Below are 24,353 nucleotides of genomic sequence, written 5' to 3' on the forward strand. Positions count from 1 at the left end.
CCGCTTTTATCATTGAACCAGACTCTCAGAGAGAAATGCAATTTCTGTTAACAGCACCATGTTGTCCTGATAGGATCTATCACCTGAAGCTAGAGCTGCAGCCAAAGAGGCTGAGCACTGCAGACACCTGTTATAACACTGACAAATGCGCACACACACACACACACACGCGCAGACAGACACACACACGCACGCACGCACGGACGGACGGACGGACGGACGGACGGCCGGACGGACGGAACCATTTTTAATTGCTTTGACCCATATTTACCAAACTAATCAAATTAGTAAATGACAAATAGTTTTCTATGAAAAGGAGATTAAATATAAGGGGAAAATCATCATTACCTGCATAGCCTGGGCTTTCTTGTGAAACATCTCTTCCATATTCTTTGCCAGTGTCTTTACCAACTTCAGCCCATCGATCTCCTCCACCCGCACAGCCCGCTCAAACTCCTTGTATTTCTGAAAGACAGACACAAAGGAACATTATTAGGTTGTATTTACTGTCAAAGCCTTATACCACAAATGAAAGCTGAATGAGCAGGGGTGGGGGTGGAGGGGAGACCCATCTTCCAGGATGAACACACATGCAACAAGTCATTTACATTATGGTTGGAGTTTATAAAGACTACATAGTGAGTGCTGGAGTATCAAGACTGCTACATCAGTGATTCTGAACATAACTTAGGATTATAAAAAACAACAACCGAATACATATGAAAGAAAACCCATCAGCTCAACCAAGCGTTACCAGCCATTTTCAACTTTTACCACACACATCGCTGCCTCCTGCTTCCGAAATGCACAAAAATCACATTATTCTGCCATAAATGCTGGGGTGCTCAGCTAAGCCGGAGCCTTAACCGGGGACAGTGACATTAAGTCTTGCTAATTCCACACACACACAAATAACACACACACACACACACACACACACACACACACACACACACACACACACACACACACACACACACACACACACACACACACACACACACGATCTAACTGAGAGGGTATATTGTACAGAAAAGAGAGAAAAGAGAAGAAAACCATTTCTTTAAATCTCTTCACTCTTGGGGGATTTAACAGAAGATTACCACCATATCAAATAGCATGCCATCTATAATGTTATGCCAGCCTGCTTAGACATATGCTCTTAGCTACTCCTGCACGGCAACACAGATGAGGAGCGGTGCGAGGAGAGGCGAGATCGCTATAGGAGGGGAGAGGATGGGGACAGCATCACATACTCAGGAAGCAGCTTTTGGATTTAGGTAATCATCTGAAAAACTGCAGGACATCGCAAAACAGACAGCAGTATTTGCTTCATACCAAAACTTTCGATGAAGATGAACTCCTTCATTTAAGCTGATTGTGACAACTGAGAGCAGAAAACGTGAGATAAATCGCCATCTTACTTTGGTGAGCGGCTCTTCAGAAGAGTCAGGTTATTGTGCAATGTCACTTCAAGAGAAAGGCCTTGATGAAAACAATAAAGCACCGAAAAGGAAATGGAGATGCTGATTTTGATCAGTGCTTTCGTGTCGTTAAAATTATGAGTGTATTTCTGCTTCACCTGTGTGTATGTTCTTGTGTGACAGATAATGAGACATTGTATTTGTGCATGCCACTAAGAATCCAGACAGACAAACATATTAGTAAGATTAAAAGGTGATAAAGAAGAAACAAAGAGAGACAGCGAGAGGAGAGAGAAAAGATGTGATAAGTGGAGTAAAGCCTGTGTGGTTGCAAAAAAATACCAAGATAGGTAGGGAAAGGTATAAAGGGGAAGGCAGAAAAATGATAGCTGTGAAAAATGGGAATAAAAAGATTAACAGAAATACGGTGAAAAGATAATACATCAGTGGGAGGTCAAGGGGAGCATGAAATCTCCTACTGCAGAGCTGCAGGAGGTACAAATAGAGAAATCAGAGTTAAAATCCCAAAATGTTCATTTAGTTGACTATTCCCTCACAGAACTCAGACTAACCCAAGGCACAAGATAGATTAAGTTCAAATTCACTGATTACCTCATTCATCATTACAAGCAACCACGTATAAAGAGTGCAAAGGACAAAGCCTGAAGGTACAATATTGCTGTGTAGATAGAATGCCGAAGTGAGTAATAAAATTAAATTAAGTGAAGCAGTAAGATTGATGCGATTCTTGTTTTCTAAGCAACTACAGTAATTAGAGGAAGGGGATCCTATTAATCAGGATACTTTTTTAAAGAGGTGAGTTTGCAGCTTTGAGTATAACAGAAGCGGGCAGTTGAACTACCTGCTCGAAATAGCTTCCTTTTACCAGGGTGGCGAGCAACGGGAACAGCGAAGAGTCACAGCGCTGACAGAAAGAAATGAGGGAATCAGGCTCATAAAGGACCTGTGCATAAAGGGAAGCACTCGCTGTTTGATCTTTATATGCATATCACAACATCAACACTCAGTTCACAGTCATAACACTGAGCAATCTGCGTGTCTTTGAAAAGCTGCCGAGATGATTCCTTTACTGCCAAATGTATTCTCGTCACAGCCAAGCACTCAGATGTATCACAGTCATTCATAAGGGACTCCAAAGCTTTGGTAAGCGTAAGGTAGGAGTTGTGCAAGAAAGAAAGGAAACTTTCTAAGTCAGTTAGAAGGTATTTTAATTGTCAATGAATAACAATTAACACAATCACAAGTTTTACATTCACACAAAAGTTCCTCCCTCAAGCCAAATTAATTGCAGCCTCACATAACACATTCTGTGGCTAATCAAAGTGACTGCCTGATGACTCAGATGCAAAATCACAGCAACCATATGAAAAACCTGAATGATAATCCCTCCCTTATAATAACAGCTGCTGGATGACAGAGGGACAGGAAATTCAGGTTTCACACCAATTCTGCTTCCTGGCCGACTGCGGTGGTTTTTAATGTTGCCAGCACCTCAAACCTAAACCTCCACATTGCTATTTTTTTCAGGGGGGTTTTATGGTTCTTGATTCTCCATTTACTGCCTCTCTAGTTTCCCTGGTTCCCTTTTCCAATTCCTTCACGACTCCCACTTCCTCAACTCATCTTCAAAATGAAAGAACCTGCTTCTTGCATGCAGTCACAATTTAGCATATTTCCTTTTCTTCTTCGTTACCCCCACACCCTGAGTGTTTTGCTATGGAGACCATTAAACTGTCAGCTCTCTCTTCATTAAATCCTTGTCCATGAATGTGGACAACTCAAACAGTATTACACTGAGACACGGCGAAAGAACAAAGTTTCCCCAGCCTGACTCGAAGCGTTTATGTGCTTGTGATGGTGTTTGTGTGGTCAGTGAAAAGCTAACAGGGTCCTGCTGACCACAAGCTGTCTGCAGCGCTATGTTCAGTCAAGCTGACCAGAGCAGACCAGGGCCAATTAGCCTGAAGCTCTCCTTCTCACATCACATTATCATCACTGGAAAGGCAACTGACACAAATCCGGATCGAGCCTTTCTAAGACAGGGCGAAGAAAAGCATCCGCAAAGAGCTGGAGTGGCAGGGGCATGATAGTGGTTCAACCAATGAAAAGACAACTGAAAAATGTGATGTGCGCTCGTATACCTGTGATTATCTGTTGTGCTTAAGTATATTTCTGTAAAGTAGAGAGACAACTCTTAAGGTATGTTGCTCTGCATGGTCAAACCTTTCTTCTGTTCTCTCTCTGCAGTAGAAAGGAAAATCTGAGAAACAAAAATTAAAAAAGAATTGCAATGATTCATTAACGTAATTTTCTTTGCAGACACTTTGCATCAAAGATACACAAAACCTAGTGTGTATGAAATATTGTGGCTTTGAGGAGCACACATGGACAGATAGTCTTTACTTTGTCAACAAATTATATCTTTAAAATCATTTTTTCATCAAAGAAAGAATGAATTGGAATATTGTTACTTATTGATTTTTTCCTATTTTCACTTTCCATATTGTTGTAAGTTTGTCTGTTTTGTGGTTATAAGTAGAAAAAGACAAAAGCCAATTACATAAGTTTTGCCATGACTTAAACCAAGTTTGTGTACCTGAACACTTAACCTGACTCTGATATTTCTACATTTATTATTCGGTTCATCCAAAAACATGAATGTAGCGGTTTTGCTTCGTTGTTCTGGCCCACTCTGCCACTCACATTTGCATTTTTATATCGAACCGCTAGAGTAACCTTAGTAACCATAATTAGACAACTCCTTTGAGATATCTTTTGATGTCAAAAAGAATTTTAAAAAATACTGTCAATGTGTGGAGAAGGAACCACATAAGTCTAGAGGATATCTATGTTGAAAAAACTAAAAAGGACAGTGGGGGACAGTACATTTAAAAAGTAGAAAAATGCTGACAACCAAAAAGACATAGGACCTCAGACTTATAGATAACTAAAGCGTCCTGAACAATGAAGAAAAAACATTTACTGGTGGACAGTAACGGAGTAAATTTACTTGAGTACTGTACTTAAGTACATATCCAGAGGATTTGTACTTTACTTGAGTATTAGATTTCTTTGGTACTTATTACTCTTACTTGAATACATTTCCAAGACAAATATTTTTACTTTTACTCGAGTAAATTTCTAGGAAGGCTGAAAAGTACTCGTTACTTTCAGGTCTGCTCTTTTTTCTTCTTCAGGTTTTATATAACATTGTGGTCCTAAAAGCAGCACATCAGTGCAGCTGGTTTCAAAGAGTTAATTCTCAGAAACAAGAGTTAAAAGATCCTTAAATTAATTTAGAAAAAATATAGTAATTTACTGATGTGGAAAATGAGAAATTTACTCTTACTCTTACTCTTACTTTTACTTAAAGTAAATTTAAAAGCATTTACTTTTGGATACTTAAGTACCTTTAAAAGCAAGTACTTTTCTACTCTTACGTAATATTATAATATATATAATAACGTAATATTTTGACTAAGCTACTTTTACTTGTAACGGAGTAAATTTTGACCAGTAGTATTTGTACTCTTACTCCATTACTGGGGTCGAGTACTCTGTCCACCTCTGCTTATAGATAACTAAAGCGTCCTGAACAATGAAGAAAAAACATTTACTGTGTTACATAAGCACCTGCTTTCAGACAGCCATCATGATCCTGTAATTCATGTCAGTACATTTCACTGTAATTTTGAGTAATCAGACTTTTTTTTTTAATGATCACATGATTGATTATATATTAGACAGACAGACAGACAGACAGACAGATAGACAGACAGATAGACAGATAGATAGATAGAGTGGCATAACATTATGGTGATAGACCACAGTTTGTTTGTTTTTTGCCCCCTCCCCTGAACAAAAATGCACACCGCATACACACACACACACACATGCTCACACACTTGCAGAGCCACTATAGAGAACTGCTATTGTCGCCACGTTGTGACTGGCCACACTCACCCTGCAGTGCAGGGGAAGTCTCCTCCCGGTTGTCGGGTCAATGCCGTTTCCTTAATGGAGCCAGCTGGCAAGCTGTCCTCCGGCGGGACGCTGGCTTTCTCCTCGGTCGCAGTAAAAAACTTCTAATCTAATTTTGTAATTTTTGCTATAATATCGTCCTGGCTCTTTTTTTCTTTTCTCTCGTGGGCACTGCTTTGTTGGTTGGGCTTGCTAAACATGATGCTACGCTATTTATGTTGTCTTCTTTATTTTGCTTTTTTTTTTTTTTTTTGCCAAACACTCACGTTACGTCATCGCGTCGTCATCGCGCGCATCAAGGTGATTGGACTATTCCATTAACAGGGGTCGCGCAAGATGGCGACTGCAGCAGACGTGTAAGTGCGAAGCTCTGCAGCATTAACGAGTATCTGATGGCAATTTGACGAGGCCAACGGTTTGAACGGCTTGTTAAACGGCTAAACACCAACCAAACAAGAATAGAAGAGTTTTGATGATAGGTTGAAGATTCTGACGAGTGACGACCTACGGACATTAACTCTCCTGACACGTGCGTCAACTAAGTTACAAGTTAGCCTACGAAGCTAACACCAACATTGCACCAGTGAGCCGAAATGACAAAGAGAGACGCAAAAAAAGTCACAAAAGGAAATCTGGTGATGGACATGGAGCATGACATGGAGCCAGAGGAGGGTTTCTACGGCTTGTGTTCTCCTCTTCCCGAGACTCCCAGCAGAAGTCCAAACCCGAAGAAACTGTGCGGAGAAAACAAGGAGAAGGACACGGTTTCTAACTCCGACATCCTCCAAGCCATACGTGAGTTAAAGCGGGGTTTTTCCGTCTTTGAGCAGCAAATAAAACAAAACACTGCGGACATTAAAGAGGCAAAAGAAGTAATGAAAGGGCTTAATTTTCAAGCTAAAGAAACGGAGGATAAAGTGATAACGCTGGATAAAAGAGTGGACGAACTGAAAGAAAAAACCGAAGAAGGAGAAAGATACAGCAGAAGATGGAATCTGCGTCTCATCAACCTCCCAGAAAAAGAAAACGAAGATGTGAGGCATGAAGTCCTCAAAATATTGAGCCAGATTGCACCGGATGAAAAAAGTAAGATGGGGTTCCTGGTGGACACGGTACACAGAGTGGGACGCCCGAGGGATGATAACAAACCGCGTCCAGTCATCATCCAGTTCAACATGCGGACCTTCAGGATCAAGATTTGGAGAGAATCACGCAACGCTGACATCCTGAAGAAGATGAACCTCCGTATGGCCGAAGACCTGACCCGCTTAGAGAAAGACTGCAGAAACAAACTGTGGCCTTTAGTGGAACAGGCACGTAAGGATGGAAAGAAAACCAGATGGCAAGGGCCGATCGTCTTCATCGATGGGGTAAAATTCACTGCGTGAAAAGCCAGCTCTGAAGACTATGATGCTTATCAAAAGTAAAAAAAAAAAAAAAAAAGATTAAGAAAGTTCATTACAAGTAATGTTATGGCCTCAAAACAGCACATTTTATATAACTGATACTCATAATGTTCAGAGTTTTTCTAACTTTTTCCAAAGGTAGAGAGTCTTTATATAAAAGCTCTTTTCTTGTTGTTTCTTTTTGATTGTTCAAGTTAGTCGGCATCCAGCTCCTTATTTATTTTTATTTTTTTTATTTATGGCGACCAATAATTTCATCAACCTTAAAGTGCTTTCTCTTAATGTCAATGGTATACGCAATATTACCAAAAGAAAGGCAATTTTTTTGTTTTGCAGAAGGTCTAACGCCGATTTGTTTTTTCTACAAGAGACACACTCCTGTGAAGATGATCGTAAGTTCTGGAGAAGTCAATGGGGAGACCAGATTTATTTAAGTCATGGTTCTAACAACTCAGCAGGAGTAGCTATTCTGTTTAATAAATTTAAAGGGGATGTTATAGAATCTCACTTATCTGAAGAAGGTAGATGGATTATTTTAGTGCTCAGAGTAAACAATGTGATTCTGGTGGTGAATAACATTTATGGTTATAATTACAATGCTCTAGCAAAAAATATGATTGTCCAACTGACAGCAAAACTTTTGAAGCTTAAAGAGAAATATAAAGAGGCTCACTTAATAATTGGCGGTGACTTAAATGATGCAGCTGATGACTTAATGGACAGAGTACCAGCAAGAATATCTTCCGGTTCAAGATTTAAAGTGATATCACACTTAGGTGAGCAACTTAATGTTATAGACGCCTGGCGATATAGCCACCCTTACCAAAAAGAGTATACATGGAGTAATGCTAGTGGTTCCTTACAATCTCGAATAGACATGTGGTTAATATCTTCTTACACTATGCAATATGTTTCCGAAATATCACATAGTTATGCCCCCTTTTCAGATCACAAAATGATAGTCATTTCCTTTACTAATCCTCTAAAACAAAAAGCAACACTGCGTGGTTACTGGAAATTAAATTGTAATTTACTGAAAGATGAAGCTTTCTGTAACTCAGTCAAAGCAATTGCTGGGAATATTTTCAATGGAAAAGAACTCAGTAATATACAAAAATGGGAATTTTTTAAATTTAAAATCCGAGAATCAGCTATTAGACATAGTAAAGAAATGAAAAAACGCAGCAATCTTAAAGAATCTGAAATTATGAAAGAACTAAATATCCTAATAAACAAAAGTTCCCCTACTCCAGAGGAAGAAATTAAACTGATAAAATTGAAAGATGATTTAGATAGTTTATATATTAATATGACCAAGGGAGCCTTTGTACGCTCCAGGGCTAAATGGTTAGAGGAAGGTGAGAAGAATACAAGCTATTTTTTCGCCCTAGAAAAAAGGAACTACAAGAGAAATAATATCACATCTCTAAAAATAGATAATTCTGTAACCTCCAACCCAACTGATTTAGCAAATCACACTTTTCAATTTTATTCTGACCTATACAGTTCTAATTATAATTCAATAAAAGGTGAAGAATTTATTAATAATGTTAAAGAATTTACTCCTAAAATATCAGATAATTTTAAATTGGATTGCGAAAAACCTATCTCTAAAGTTGAAATCCTTGAAGCTGTTAACAAAATGAAAAAAGGTAAATCTCCAGGAATGGACGGTCTTCCTGTCGAATTTTACCAGTGCTTTTGGGAAATAATTGAAAGACCTCTTTTTGAAATGCTGAAAGAATGTACAAATAATGAAGAAATGACCACAACCATGAAACAAGGCATAATAACTTTGCTTCCCAAGCCAGACAAAGACCACCTTCTATTGGATAACTGGAGACCAATAACATTGCTCAATGTTGACTATAAAATACTCTCACTAATTTTCGCCAGGCGTTTAAGAAAAGGTTTGAGTGAAATCATACATGAAACTCAAACTGGCTTTATGAATAATCGCCACATAAGCTGCAACATTAGGTTTATCCTTGACTTAATAGATTACTCTGAATATGTTGATTCAGACGCTTTAATTTTATTTTTAGACTTCTACAAGGCATTCGATAGTGTAGAGCATCAATTTTTATTTAAATCTCTTCAAACCTTCGGTTTTGGTGAACATTTTGTATCCTATATTAGAATGCTCTATAAAGATATTAGCAGCTGTGTCATGTTATTCCCAAATACCACAAAAAGATTTTCAGTGTCTAGGTCAGTCCGTCAAGGATGTCCTTGCTCTCCATTTCTCTTTCTTATAGTCGTTGAACTGCTTTCAATACAAATTAGACAGAGCAATGTCTTTCGAGGGTTAAAGATTTTTGAGAGAGAGATTAGGATAACTCAATTAGCGGACGATACAGTCTTATTTTTGGAAAATAAACAACAAATAGAGACAGCACTTATGATAATAGACACCTTTTCTGTTGCTTCAGGTTTAAAACTTAATTTAAAAAAATGTGAAATACTATGTCTCTACAACACAAATGAAACACTTATATGCAAAATACCAATTAAAGAAAATATAAAGTATCTTGGAATTTATATTTCTAAAAATATAATTGAACGTCAAACAAAAAACTTCAAACCTAAAATACAAAAAACTAAAAATATTTTCAATATGTGGCTCCAAAGAGATCTATCCCTATTAGGTAGAGTTCTTCTGAGTAAAGCAGACGGTGTCTCTAGATTTGTGTATCCTACTCTCTCTCTTTTTGTTCAACAATCCCTTTGTAAAGAAATAAATAATACCCTAATTAGTTTTGTCTGGAAAAACAAATGCCATCGTTTAAGAAAAGAGATCTTGGCAGCCCCGAGAGGGGAGGGCGGCATGGAGATGTTAGACTATATGGATATAAACTATACCTTTAAGACAAAATGGATAAAAGAATATTTGAAAAACCCAGAATCTCTTTGGTATTTTATACCTCAGAATATTTTTGGGAAAGTTGGAGGGTTACCTTTTCTCCTAAATTGTGATTATGATGTTTCAAAATTACCACTAAAATTATCTAAATTTCACCAACAAGCCCTTTCAGCAGCAAAACTATGCTTTATCCATAACTTCTCTCCACATAAAACTATTATATGGAACAATGAGTTCATAACTAGGAAAAATAAATCACTATTTCTGAAACATTGGATTGAAAAAGGAATAATATATCTTAAGGATTTACAAAATGATGTAGGTGAAATTTTTAGTTATGAAGAATTTCTTAGATCTAAAATCTTCCCTGTTACCTATAAAGAATTTCAAACAGTGATAAAAGCTATTCCCAGTGGCATTCTCCATTTAATAAAAGGTCATTTTGGAAGGCAAGAGGCAGAGAAAGTTGACTTTACCCTCTTTATTAATGGTATAAACATTATGAGTCACCATTGTAACAATAAACATATAAGGAATCATTTTTTCAGGAAAAGGAAAATTACACCTCGAGGGAAATTTGTATGGTCTTCCTCTTTCTCTGACATTAATTGGAAAACAACATGGCTCCTTCCACATAAATTTGCTATCTCCAATAAAATTAAAGAAGTTCAATATAAAATTACACATAACATTTACCCCACTAACAAATTTGTGTCAAAATTTGTCAATATTGATGCCAATTGTGTATTTTGTAATGCTGAAGTGGAAACGATTAGGCACCTTTTCTTTGAATGTAATTTTTCCCAGATTTTTTGGAAAAAAATTGAAGCTTACATCACATCACATTCCAACATACCAATTAATTTAAATGCCAAAGATATACTGCTATACTATAATAATAAAGATAGGAAAATGCAACACTTAATTAATCTGATTATTCTAATTGCAAAATTCCACATACATAAAACCAAATTTTCCAAAGGTCGACCTTTCTTTCCTGCTTTTGAAATTGATTTCAATAACTACCTTGAATGTATTAAAAGAATTGATAATAAAAAATGTATACACACTGTTAACATAATTGAAGAAATATTTGGAGAAATTTAATTTATGCCCTGCCATAATCTTTCTTTTTATTTAATTTAATTTATTTTATTATATTTATGTTACTTATGCACGTCATCCACTTTATGTCTCATACTGTATTTGTTTATTTAATTTCTTGATGCCTGACTGTTTTGTATTGTCTACTGTCAATGTTCTGACTGATTGAAACTTTTAAATAAAGTTTGAAAAAAAAAAAAAAAAAAAAAAAAAAAAAAAAAAAAAAAAACTATTCCATTAACAAACACTGCGTCCGAAATATGGAGGATTTTTTGTGCCAAAATTAAATAAATAAATACATCATTAATTAATTAAAATGGGAATTAAATATATCATTAATTAATTAAATGTATCATTAATTAATTAAAATTAGAATGAAATATGTCATTAATTAATTAAAATACAATTAATTTTAAGTAAAAATATATATTTATTATTTCAGCATTTAATTAATTAATGACATGATTTCGTGTTGCGTGTGAATCATGAAATGTAAAACTGCGTTTAATTAATTAATGATATATTTCATTCCCATTTTAATTAATTAATGATGTATTTATTTATTTAATTTTGGCACAAAAAATCCTCCATACCGAAATGCCATAATAAGCAGTATATACTCAGAAAGTATACTTAAGTTCGGCACACTTTTGAGTAAATATCAGTAGAATATCTGCAGGGCCCGCCGCCCCACAAGATTTTTTTTTATTTTTTTTTGTGGCACCACTTGGTTCATATTAGGTATAAAACATTGTATAATATGTTGTGCTGAGATTTTCAAACTCACAGTTAACATTAAAACAAAAATTGCAAGTATAATCTCCAAGTGTATTTTGGGTAAAATCGTTTATCAACGTCATACGTCATCATCGATCACTTTTCAACAGAGCGCAGTAATCCTACAGCCGAAACATGAGCGGGAAATATAAACACAAAAGTTGAACGATAAAACGCAAAGAAAAAGAAAAAGGGGAGAAAGAAAAAGCCAAAATAGCCCAAGCTAGATGCATATATTGTTCGCCCTAATCCTCCTGTGGGAGATGAACCACGTTGTTAGCAGCGATTCATCCCCGGGCCCCCGGGCCCCCAGGCAAGTTCGCGGAGCGCAAGGCTCGCCGAGTACCTTCAAGTAGTGGTGAGAAGGCCACAATACTTCAAATTGAATTTGAACTTTTTTGTGAATTTATGGTCCGCCGTGCCAATTTTACTGCACTACTGTCATTAGTTGAAGTGGATGTCAGATGGTGATTTCAGAGTGATCTGGTGGCTATCCATGGTGCTGAACTCCTACAATGTCTGAAATGTATTCGTTTTATTAGGCTATGTTTTTGTTGTTCTTGTGTTGTTTTTTTTTACTTTGTCATGTTATATCATTATATGAAGTGGGTTTCCGCTATCTGTGCTGCTGATAAATACAATCAAACGCGAGTCATAGGGGCGGACATTAAATTATATGTTACCCTGCTGCAAGTAAACATAATTATTCCGAAAAATTTTATTATTTTAACAAATTTGAGAATTATCTTTCACAATCTCTAATAGGCTATGTTCTGCTCTTAAAACTGGTAATGCTTGTAAGCCCCGTTGTTGGGCATGGGTAGGCTATGATATGTTCCGCTACTGGTCTGTACTATGTATATATACTATACTATATATACTACTATATATATATATATATATATATATATATATATATATATATATATGTATATGTATATATGTATTCCTGAGCATCCCCCTCACAACATTTATTCAGCAACAGTGTCTTCAGTCAGAGGCGTCTTCGTATCTGCTGCAGCTCAGACCGCTACAAGAGGTCCTTGCAGCTATAGCCCTCTACAATGAATCTTTGAAGAGACTTCAATCATGACTACTACAACAATTAATTTCCCTTCGGGCAATGATAAAGCAGCTTTGAATTGACTTTGAATTAACAAATGTTAGTGTCTTATGTGTCAACTAAAACTAGTGTGGAAGTAAGACCAAGGCAGCACTGACAGAGGATGTTCAGGTGAGGAGGTCCATACCCACCTGGAGTCCCACCTCACATGCATGTGCTGATTATGTTAATGTTGCTTATACATGCCGCTTTCTGGATGCAGGGCAACAGAGACTGGAGTCTCATAATCTAGGTTTCAATTCATCAGACAAAAACAGAGAGCCATGAGCCTACACACACACACACACACACACACACACACACACACACACACACACACACACGCACATATTTCAACTAGCGCAATTAACTTTTCTTTAGTCCATACTATAGATATAGCACAAGTATACAGATACTGTTTATTTTTCTTATTTGTACTATTTGGTTATTCCTTGCCTGGCTTCATGCTGTATGTGTACATATTTATGTATGCCATCACATTGGGGTTTGATAATTAAGTGATTAATGAGGGGGATAACTATTTCTGCTCCCCAGTCCTTTAAATCCCAGCTCATTTTATGCATCAGCAGAGACAACTTTAACTTAGCCACCTCATTTACTATTTCACAGCTGTCTGAATCTTGCACATGCACGCACAGATTCAGAGGGCTCTCTAAGTCCTCTTTGTTCATTAAATCATGCAAGAAAAGCATGCACAATCAAACAAAACAAAAGTTTGTTTTGTTTTGTTTTTTGCTTGGAATGAAAACTAAGCACACATGGCTTCTTGGTTTGTGCTCCCATAATCTGGATCTGTCTTTCTTATGTAAATGTAGGCTTTCATTTATTAAACCATAGACCCAGGAAACATCTCTGCATGTTACATTTTCATCATGTCTAATTATAATTCATTATAACGGTAATAATGCTCTTCAATAATTAAGAAACAAGATTTGCTTGTATTTGACTTTAAGTACAAAGATATGCCAGCTCAAACAGCTTTTTGGTGTTTCTGCATATGTGTGTCTCAGATCTGTGAGCTCCTTGAAATGGCTATAAAACCAGTAAATTGGGTTGAAAACCACATCACTCAAGAAGTAAAACAAAGAGGTAAATAAAAAGATACAGTACAATAAGTACTCTGGATTACATACAGATGTTGCTAACAAGTGCTGATTCCACTTCCTCTCACTCTCTGTCAGCCTGTTATAGCCTGAAAGCCCAGTAAAGAGGCGTTCAATTCAAGGATATTCTCCAGCTGCCAGTCAAAGCTCAATGAAACACATAATGCTGCATTCCCTACATTCTCGATATGTCCTCATATCCCATCCAAGCGTGTCCATTTATTTGCCAGTGATCTCACATTCCTCATGAAGATCAAGCACGCAAAGGGTTTAAACTTCCCCTGCCTTTCTGTCAATATGGTTCCTGCTCTACAGCACTGACAACACCTCTGCAACTCACTGGGGATTTGGGGTCACTTGTAAACAGCTCTTCTGTTGTCATAGTAACTCATCATGACAGATGTTACAATTGCCCGAAGTCGCATCAGAAATCCCTCCGGCAGCACATCACACAAACTGACTTGAAAAATATCTTGAAAATGAGTCATCTAAGACCTAGTAATCCCAAAAGCATGAACGGAAGACAAAAGGACTTGTTTTGTTTTGTGAAGAAGTTTTGCTTCTTATCTGAAAGGCCTCTTCATTTCCACCTGACTGGAGGGGAATTGTCGGCTTATGAACTGGTTTTGGACCAGTTTTTCTTGTGATTCATTAACTTTTCACATAAATAATGATCTTTACCCTTACCTCCTGTGGGTCATTATGATCTTTGTCCATCATATATTATTCACTTGGTCAGCATGTGAGCTGTTCTTGCAACATGAATCAATAGCTGTGGAACCACAACACAGCAACATCAAGTTCAATAGAGAGAATGCAGAAAATAAAAGCCTGCCTTTTCTGTGCCGTGTAGTGCATATTGAAGGGGACTGGACTCTTGACACTGAGGTGCACCACGAAACCTATACACACAGAACACCATCAGCCTTTTTGACACCAACTCCAAAACATAGTGATCGCAACTCTACACCGTCGGACTGAAATTATTCCCACAATGAGAGAGGAAGAAGAGGGGGAACGCAACCAGATAAGAAAGCTACTGAGACCCGCGGATATCTAAACTTGACCTTATCAAGTCAGTTAGGAAAAATCTGGAGAAAATGCCACAGGGAAAAAAAGTCAGAAAGAAACAGGCTAAAATACTATCCTTCCATATGCAATGGGAGTGTCTGAGAGGGATTTTCTCCAAACACCACATCGAGGGTGCATTTCAAACCTAAAAACACCCTCAGACTTTCTCACCCTGAGCACCAACTCAAGAGCAACTCCACAAACACTTGGCACGACTCAGGGGAGCCGGCTCCTAGGGTCCAGATTCAGTGGTCCACCTCTCTTAACAAGAGCAACGTCCAAATTCCAGACAGAGATGACATAATTATGCAGTTTTTTTCCCCATTCATGTTCACTCTGAAAACCAAATATTTACAAAACACTCTTGAGTCTCCTCACCATGCAGACACACGGCCATTCCCTCCTTCATTCGTGTAATCAAAGCAGCTTAAATGCTTATAAATATAGAGTTGACAAAAGATTTCAACGTCCCACAGACCCATAAATCGGTCGGTGATTTACAAATGACTTGGAGAATCACAGGAATCAATATCCCAACAACAGTTTATAAACCTGAAATTCCCTGCCAGCGATTTAAAACCAAAGAAAAGGGTAAAAAGGTAATAAAAGGTCAAAAATCTTCAAGGACCAACTACAAGCATCCCAGTTGCCTTTAGTTCAGGTCTTTAACATTTAAAAAAAAATCTCTATAAGTTACAGGAACCCAAACAATACGATAGGAGCTACAGCAACAAGCTGCCACTAGGGCCTTTCCAGATTTATCTAACATTTTCCTTATTTTGAAGCATTTTAAAGTGACAATGTGAATTTACAATTACAACATCACACAAAAGTCTGACACCCCCCATATTAAACACAGTCCAAAGTGTGCCAGTCATATATTTATTTATTTTATTTTCCACTTTGAATATCATGTATTCATAGAAAAGATGATTGAAAAAAAAAAGAAATGACACAGACCTCGCTGAAAAGTTTAATTAAATGCCAGGACAGAAACGCACAGATGGGAAGTAATTTTCCTCTCTATGAAGTGCTCTGTCTGTGTGTACAATATCTGCTTCTGAGTGCTTGTATGTATTCTTTAATTCAAAACACATCCCTTGAGAATAAGCATTCTCTAAAACACATTCAGGAGAACAAACGTCTTCCAGCTTCACCATTTAAACATTAGAGGCACAGGCTCCCTGAAGTCATGTTTGTAATTACAGCAAACAAGGCTTGGGCGGGAGGAGGGGACAGGGGGTGGGTGAGAAAGATAAGAAAAGATGAGGTGAAGGAGGGAAAAAGAAAAAAGTAAGACCACAGGGCCCAGATTTAATATCGATTTGCCCTTGTCACGACCCCTGTTTTGGTGTTGCAAAGTGAGTGTTGGTATTTCATAAAGAGAAGCACCTGAAAGGCGTGGTCAGTCGTTTTAGCACGCAGTCCCTTTGTTTAAATAATCATGGGAATTTTCCTCCCAGAGTCCGAATGTCTGAGAACGAAAGTGTTTAAATGATCCATGCATAGTCTAATATTGATAATAAATTCTGTTAAATTCTGTACTTGATTTTTTTTTTTTTTTTTTTACTTAGGTGACACGTGTTGATTATCAGGAGGAGAGAAAATGTATTTTGAATGCCAGAGAAAGACATTATTGGAACATATCAAATGTCAAGCCGCTCTATTATTGAAGAACTAAAAGAAATCTAACCTAGACTCCAGCCTATATAACTTGCAGAATTTGCTTGTTTCATTTTAATGGAAAGGCGGTGGCTTAGTGGTTAGCACAGCAAGAAGGTTCCTGGTTCAACTCCGGGCCCGGGGAGGGGGTCATTCTGTGTGGAGTTTGCATCTTCTCCCTGTGCTTGCGTGGGTTCCCTCCGGGTACTCCGGCTTCTTCCCACATTCCAAAAACATGCATGCTAGGTAAATTGATGAGTCTGCCTGTAGGTGTGAGTGTAAGTATGCCTATATATAGAAAATGGATGGATGGATGGATTTTCATGGAAACATCATAATTTCTGTGGGGATATCACTGTCCACATTTAACGGTACTAAATCAATATAGTGTAAACTTATAATTACATGCTTTCATTTCCTGGAATAAGAGATGGTAACAGATCATAGGTAAATCATTAAAGATTTACTTGAGTGTTATTTGAAAACTTCCTCCCTCGTGTGTGTGAACCATCCTGAGTGAAAACTATCGCAAAAACAAATTTGTTATGAAATGAGGATTTTTTATTCTTCTTTGGTATGGTTCAGCTTGAATTTATTTATTTGAATCTAAACAGGTTATCAGGTTAAAACTTCTATAGTCTGGGATGCTCCGAGCAAAAAAGCTGCCTCTGTGATGTACTGGCACCTGATTATATCATTACAGGTCTGCGTGGCGCTGTTTTAGGACATCACCCACGTTTCTGGACAGAGCCATTGGCGCTGTTTATAATTTGCATCAATTTTCTTATTTTTCCAAGATTCATAAATCTGGCCCTTCACTGCCGTGTGTTTAAAGTGAATGATGTTCTCTCCATTTTGTGAGACAATCAATTTGTATAAACTGTCACATCAGAGACGTGTCCATCAAAATCCAAAATAAGAATCTCATCCGAATAAAAGAATCTCAGAGACGAACGCCAAATAAGCCCTATTTCAACCCCCCTTTTTTTCTACTCTCTCTTGTTCCCTCACCGGAAGGATGCTGGCCGGAGATGAAGTGGAACAATTAATTTCATGCTTGTCCTCCTTGCTTTAGAGGCATGTTAGTCTCAATTATGTATCTGGTGGAACAGAGACACTCCTCGTTTGCTGTAATACATACAGACAAAATGTAAATCGTACTTAAACATTTCTAAGAACAACACTTAGCTTGAGGACTCAAGAATCATAGATCCTTCTTGCCTGACTGACCATACCTCATCTCTTCCCAACTCGCTATCATGCAATCCATCAGCAGAGGTGAATGAAGTACAGATCATTATCTCTCAAAATTCGATCAGTGCTCTGTGGATGAATGACAAGGAAGGCAAGAACACATGCATGCCGACACAGCTGCCACATACCACTGAATCACAGTGTGCCAAGAGCGTAGATACTGATAAGAAATAGACTGTCGTCAGGCGTGACCTGGGAAGGCTGATGAGACTAGTCCCTGATCTTTGAACATCCAGCATGTAGCCGGGGCGAAACTAGAAAGGGAGACCAAATGGCATCAGCTGACTAACAGCTGCCATTCGGGTCTCATGTTCTGTCCTTTAAACAAAAAGTTCTGTTCTGCATTTCTATTTTCTTGAATCACATATCAGATTACATTACATTTGCACATATTACACTACAGACCGTAGCTAATGACACATCGCAGAATTAGGCTTTGCACTGGGCTGCATAACATTGTTTCAAATTGTGGATAACTCTTTATTTTTAAATGATTAATGTTGTTATTACAGCTTTCTAGACGGATAAGTAATAATCCTACAAGTCTCACTGTATTACTGCTGCTACATGTAAGTTAAGTGCGTGGACAGCAGTGACATTAGGTCCACATTGACGTCAACAACACAATGAAGGCAGGAGGTAATCACATGCCGATGTCATCATTCAAATTGGAAAACTATTTTTACATTTATGAGTACATGTTATTTGAAATAAAAGACCCCGTTTACAGTGCAAGTCTTAATGCTCAATTCTGATATTTTGATGCAGATGCAATCTTTTTTGTTTGACTGTTCATGTAACCTTTTAAAACACGGCCAATATCAGAGTGAACTGCTAGCGGTTTCAAACTGACCCGCATGCGCAAAAGAACAATAACAAAGACGTCAGATGCAGCACGCCGTTGCACAAAAAAAAATTATTAATAATAATAATTAAAGCTGCAAGCAGCGATGAACGGGCCCTCGCACCCTTGTGCACATTCAGGCGTGCTGCAGTGGAAGCGCTTGTATGACTTGCATGTAGATTCTTCAGGCCTGGACATTTAGCGTATGACACCACCCACGACTCTCTATATCAAACCATTCAAAAGTTATGGCAGAAAGTAGGAACTATCAGATATCGACCAATCAGATGAAGGGGCGAGGCTAATTTGCAGCAATTATGTTCAAGGACTCAAAACCGAGTCTGATGACACCACCCACGAGTCTTTATGTCAAACCATTCCAAAGTTATTGCAGAAAATCAGAACTATCACATATCGACCAATCAGAAGAAGGGACGGGGCTAATTCGTGCCAATGAAGGTTAAGTACTCAATACCGAGTCTGATGACACCACCTACGAGTCTTTATGTCAAACCATTCAAACGTTATGGCAGAAAGTAGGAACTATCAAATATGGACCAACCAGATGAAGGGGGGGCGCGCTTTTTGGCGTCTAGCGTCGCCACGGTAAAGCTGTTGACTGAGAAAAGTAATGTGCGTCGTCGCAGGATCGAGATGCACATTTTGATGTATAACACACCTGGTTGCACGTTATGGTTCGGGCCACATTAACTGCCGAAGGAATGGCATAAATTTCGCCAAAATTACACGATTAATTCAAAATGGCCGACTTCCTGTTCGGTTTCAGCCATGGCGCCAAGAGACTTTTCTTTCAGTTGCGACATGATACAGGTGTGTACCGATTTTCGTGCATGTATGTCAAACCGTATTGTGGGGCTTGAGGCACAAAGCTTTCTATGGGGCGCTGATGAGCCATTTTTCCATGCCCATTAATGCAAACCATTAAATATCAAATTTTTCGCCAGGCCTGGCTTGCTTGCAAAATTTGGTGACTTTTGGGGCACGTTTAGGTGGGAAAAAAGGCCCTACTTTCGTCGGAAAAAGAAAAAAGAAAAAGAAGGAAAATTCCTACAGATACAATAGGGCCTTCCCACTGTAAGTGCTCGGGCCCTAATAATCTAGCATTAGCATGGCAGCACCTGTGTCCAACTGGACTCACAGCAGTCTGACCATCACTTATCCAGCTGGACCCTCGTACATGATTTTTTTGCTTGATTTGTTCTCACAGATATGTCGATTTGGACAAAAGCGTCTGCTAAATGACAATAGTAGTAGTATTAAAGTTGGGGAGGTTATGGAGGAAGTAAGCATTTTCGCTTTTATTTCAAAATGTTTGTGTACTGGCAGCCATGACATTAATTTGCTTCTTTAAAGTTAGCTTTAAGGCTCTTCACCTTCCTTTGCCACTACAGCCACGTTCTCCTGTGTCCTCGTTCTTCCATTTCATATGCTATTTTTTCCCAACAATGTTCTGCCCTGATCTTGTGCACCTGTGTCTCACCAACCCTTCTGTGCATACACTTGTCTTGTCTTTCCCTTGCTCCCTGCTGGACTGTACTGTTTCCACCCTCCTTGTGACCTGTCAGGTTTTTATAAGCTCTTTTTTTTTGTTAACCTTTGGTTTGTTTTTGGTATAATAAATCACATTTTTAGGATATCCTGCTTCCTTGGTCTCATGCATTTGGGTCCTACATCCACCACCCCGTGACACACACTGAATGACACACATTGAAAAAATTAGACCTGGGGACTACATATAGAAAAGGTCTAAATGTGATTTAAAAAAATCGGATCTGGGCAACATTTGAGTGTCTTGAAGGAGTCTGTGTATGTGTATGTGTATTGTTCTATGGTATGCCAACACACATCAACAACTAGGAAGCTATTTCAGAGAACGACAGTGGTGTTTTTGGCAGAGGCGACTAAGAGATTCAAGAAAGTAGTGATGGAGGACAAAATGAGAGAGTGACAGAACCAGGGCCCAAAACTGAGCTAAAAATATAGACATTTCTTTAAACGGTGATTGAGCCATGGCTAATTTCTTCGAGGACTTGGACCTGTTGTGAACTGTTTTCAGTAAAAAGGCCAGCACACTAACCACAGGAAGTGAGCCTCGCTAATGTGACCATAGTGACTTGTAGAAAATATTTTATGGCATTAGTACTTCATGAGAGCAGAAGATATTTTATTGACTGGGACCGTCTGTGGCGACACTTCTGCATCAGCTCCACTGAGATAGTTTTGTTAATCATTTATAGAGTCTAGGCTATTTATACCTAAATATGTTCCTTATTCAAATTTAAGAAGATGGCTTTGACCCGATCCATTCCAGAGAACTTTAGCTTAGCAGGTCCCCTTCTAGATGTCAAGGTTAATTTGCTTTAACAAGACAATAAACATCGGTTCAAATTTTATTATAATCCACTATCTAGTTTGATTCAATTAAATATGTGCGTATTCCTCAATCTTTCATTTCTCAATTCAGAAATACTGAATTAAAGAGTTCATCCATGCATATCCTCCATGTCAGCAAAACAAGCATGCTCTTCTTTTAGTTCAACATAATAGAAACCACTTTCACACCTCATTCATTTCTCTCCTTAAGAAAAGTTATCTCACAGCTCCAGCGTGCGAGTGTGCCTCTGCAGTGATGGTGTTAAAAATCTGCCTGAGGTCTTTTGAGAGGAGCAGCAGAACAACAGCTGTACACCAACAGAAACACACTCGAGCACTTATGGCAGGGCTGGTAGTGAAGCCCAGGAGTTTGTCCCAGGGTGCACGAGTCTGTTGGGTATGCACCATTGCACCTCCAAGAGGGTGCCAAATCTGAGCTCCTTCTAATGACTGCAATCTTTTACTGTCCTCGAATGCCATGCCATCATAGTGTACCCCCCGCCTATCGTCACACACATTCACAGACGCTCATCAAGGGCCTCGACAGTCGTCCTATAAGCCAGCATGAAAACACTTCTACCTAAAAGTAACTCCTTAATGATGCAAAGACAGCTTCTCCCCCTCAAAATGTAAGAGTTGGTTTCAAAAAGTACTATCATAACTTTTTGTTCAATTAAACCACAATTCGCTTCACTTGTTACACCAAAGTGTAACAGTGGCACCAGCAGGATCATACAGAACTGATTAGTAGTCCGAGGTCTTTCTGCATTTGATTCCATTGTGTTTGTTTAAGCAGAATCCTCGAAAACACAGTTTCAAGCTTGGCAGCATGCAAAATCCGTCACCTACTGCTTCCCAATTCCACTCCTTGAATTCCAGCAGTCACAGAATGCTTGCAGCAGCAGTCAGCGCAAATGCCAAATGAGAAAAGAAAAGATTTTGGTGGATGTTTGAGGGTAATATTCATCCTCCCAATGATAGATTTATTATAAGATGTTTTGGGATTTTTAATTGTGAGTTTGCTATGAAATATTCACAAAGAAATGGAAAAAATCCAGATTCTGTCTGAAATGAAGCAAGAACACACTTGTGAATCACAAAGTATTCGTGTGTGTGATGAACAAATGAAAATAAATGCTAACCATAAACTAATGGTGTTATAGTATGAAGAAATAACAAAATTATAGAATAATGGCGTAAAAAAAATAAAATTAAAATCTTTTTTTTGTTTGAAAGCCCTGATCACCAGGTATTAAAATTCCTCACCCTACCACCTTCAAAACGATCAACTATCTTTTTCCATATTTTAACAAAGAAAAGAAAATACATTATCTGAAAATACTTTTATCTCAGAATTTCTCCAATAGAACCAGTTAAAATTAACACCAGCGCCTCTGGCACTGTTTAAAAATATATGCAGTGCTTCTTTGCAGTGTTTCTGCAGGCTTCTTGCATTCTGAATAAGTCTCCTGCAGTTTCATTTAGTAGGAGACAACCAAAGGTAATGCCTCCCAGCCATGTTTTATGACAAATTGGTTGTGTGTATTGGCACATTCATTCGAAGAGGCAAAGCTTGTGTATTTGTTTTGATGTTTTTTGGAAATTTTTGAACTGCAAGGTTCAGTCAGAGGCTGTGTAGCCTAAACCAACTATGACGGTTCACTTCCTGCTCTCATTTGCCAAGCCAGAGAGGAGGGGCCCGGCTGGATTGCTAATCTTACCAACAGATATAAGGCATTGTCTTTTGTTTTGTTTTTTTTTCCTCGCTTTTGGGATCTTGAAGAAAAGAAAGCCCAATTGTCAAATTAAAGTTTAAAATTGCAGGCAGACATAAAAACACAGAAAAGCATGCCACTAATAGCAAACTCATAGCCTTGAAATCCAGACTTACTACTAACAAATTGAAAATTACCTTCCAGGTATGTCTAGCTACAATCTGTTGAAGCTCATTAACTATGCTCAGAATTCATGGGGAGCCAATCAAGCCAGTCTATCCTTGCAGAGCGTCTCTGGGGAGACTAAACATGATGACGACAAAGTGGCAACCTAATTCAGATGTAAACAGTGTAGAAGGCTACAGCTGAGGATTAGCAGCCATTCGATTAGCATTAGTATCAAAAGTTAAAGATTCCAGCTTTTTCTTCCCCTGAAAGGCGCCTCCCCTTGGACGGGGAATTCCTATGGATCGTTTTCAGACCATACATCTTTCCAGATGTAACTCTGATCCAGCAGGCTGACAAACTCAGTAACATAATAATATTTCCACAGACCTGACCTCAGCATATCGGAACCTTTGCAAAGATAGATTTCTAGTGCAATGTGGAAATACATATCTAGAAGATAGATTTTCCCACACACCCTAACTATTTTTTGTTTTTATTTATCTCTTCTGCTCATTCTCCACTTATTATTTTCTGCAAGTCTCTATCACTCATAGTTGGATTTGATGGTAGATGTTCCTGTTAATGCGTGTAAAAAGACATTTCTGCTTTGATGTAAAAGAAAAAAAGAGTCAAGCATTGGAACAGATTTAAACATTAAACTTAATGTAACTCGACTTCAACACAAAGTGAACTCTTCCTATTGTTAAAATATTTATTTACGGGGTATGGTGGAACTCATTTTATTAATATTAACTTTGCTTTTAGTTGTTCTTGCAGTTAGATTTCATTTAGTCTTTCAGACTGGTAAATAATAACCTGCTTTCGACAGAAATCAATAAAAAACTTGAAATTATAAGACATCGTTTGCTGTCTCACTGAGAACAGCATGTCACCCTGGACAAACTGTGGACTTTTATCAACCCAGAAAACTGTACTCTGACTTACAGTTTTGCAAATCAAACAAAAGGTGAGTAAAATGGCATAGAAAAACATGAACTCACAAGACAAAGAATTGCTTAGTGTGAAAGATTATTGCAGGTATTTTTGCTACATTCACTGCTTTTTGTGAAAATGACTATGCTGAATCCTAAAAGGTGATCATCTCCATATATTTCCCCTCATCGATGCATGACATTTACTGGACCGCTCATGTTTTATCATTATCGTATTTTAATAAGACATTTATTTCAGTAGCGTTTCACGCAGCCACTGATTTTAATGGTTTACAAGTTCTCTGAATATTTGCTGCAGATGGGCTGTTTCACATAAGGTACTGGCACCGTGTTGGTGGAGCAGAAGCTCCTGGGAAAATGGTGCCATCAGTGCAAAATGCCATCGCAGAGCCTTCTGTCTCACAGCTGCAGCTCACGCAGAATGAGTGGTATGGTCAATGTTTTTGACACTGACCACACCACTCTTTTGTTTCTTATGTAAATGAAAAAT

At 38.1% G+C, this 24,353-nt stretch overlaps 1 protein-coding gene across 1 annotated transcript in view; it reads right to left on the reverse strand.

Annotated features, from left to right (window-relative positions):
• Positions 1-24,353, reverse strand: part of cacna2d3a (calcium channel, voltage-dependent, alpha 2/delta subunit 3a) — a 185,340-nt gene that overhangs the window by 135,847 nt on the left and 25,140 nt on the right. The window contains exon 4 of the mRNA XM_061736038.1: positions 349-465. Within this exon, the coding sequence (XP_061592022.1) occupies positions 349-465 (117 nt within the window). The remainder of the gene's footprint in view (positions 1-348; positions 466-24,353) is intronic.

This window comes from Cololabis saira, chromosome 12 (genome assembly GCF_033807715.1).
Source record: "Cololabis saira isolate AMF1-May2022 chromosome 12, fColSai1.1, whole genome shotgun sequence".
NCBI lineage: Eukaryota > Metazoa > Chordata > Actinopteri > Beloniformes > Belonidae > Cololabis > Cololabis saira.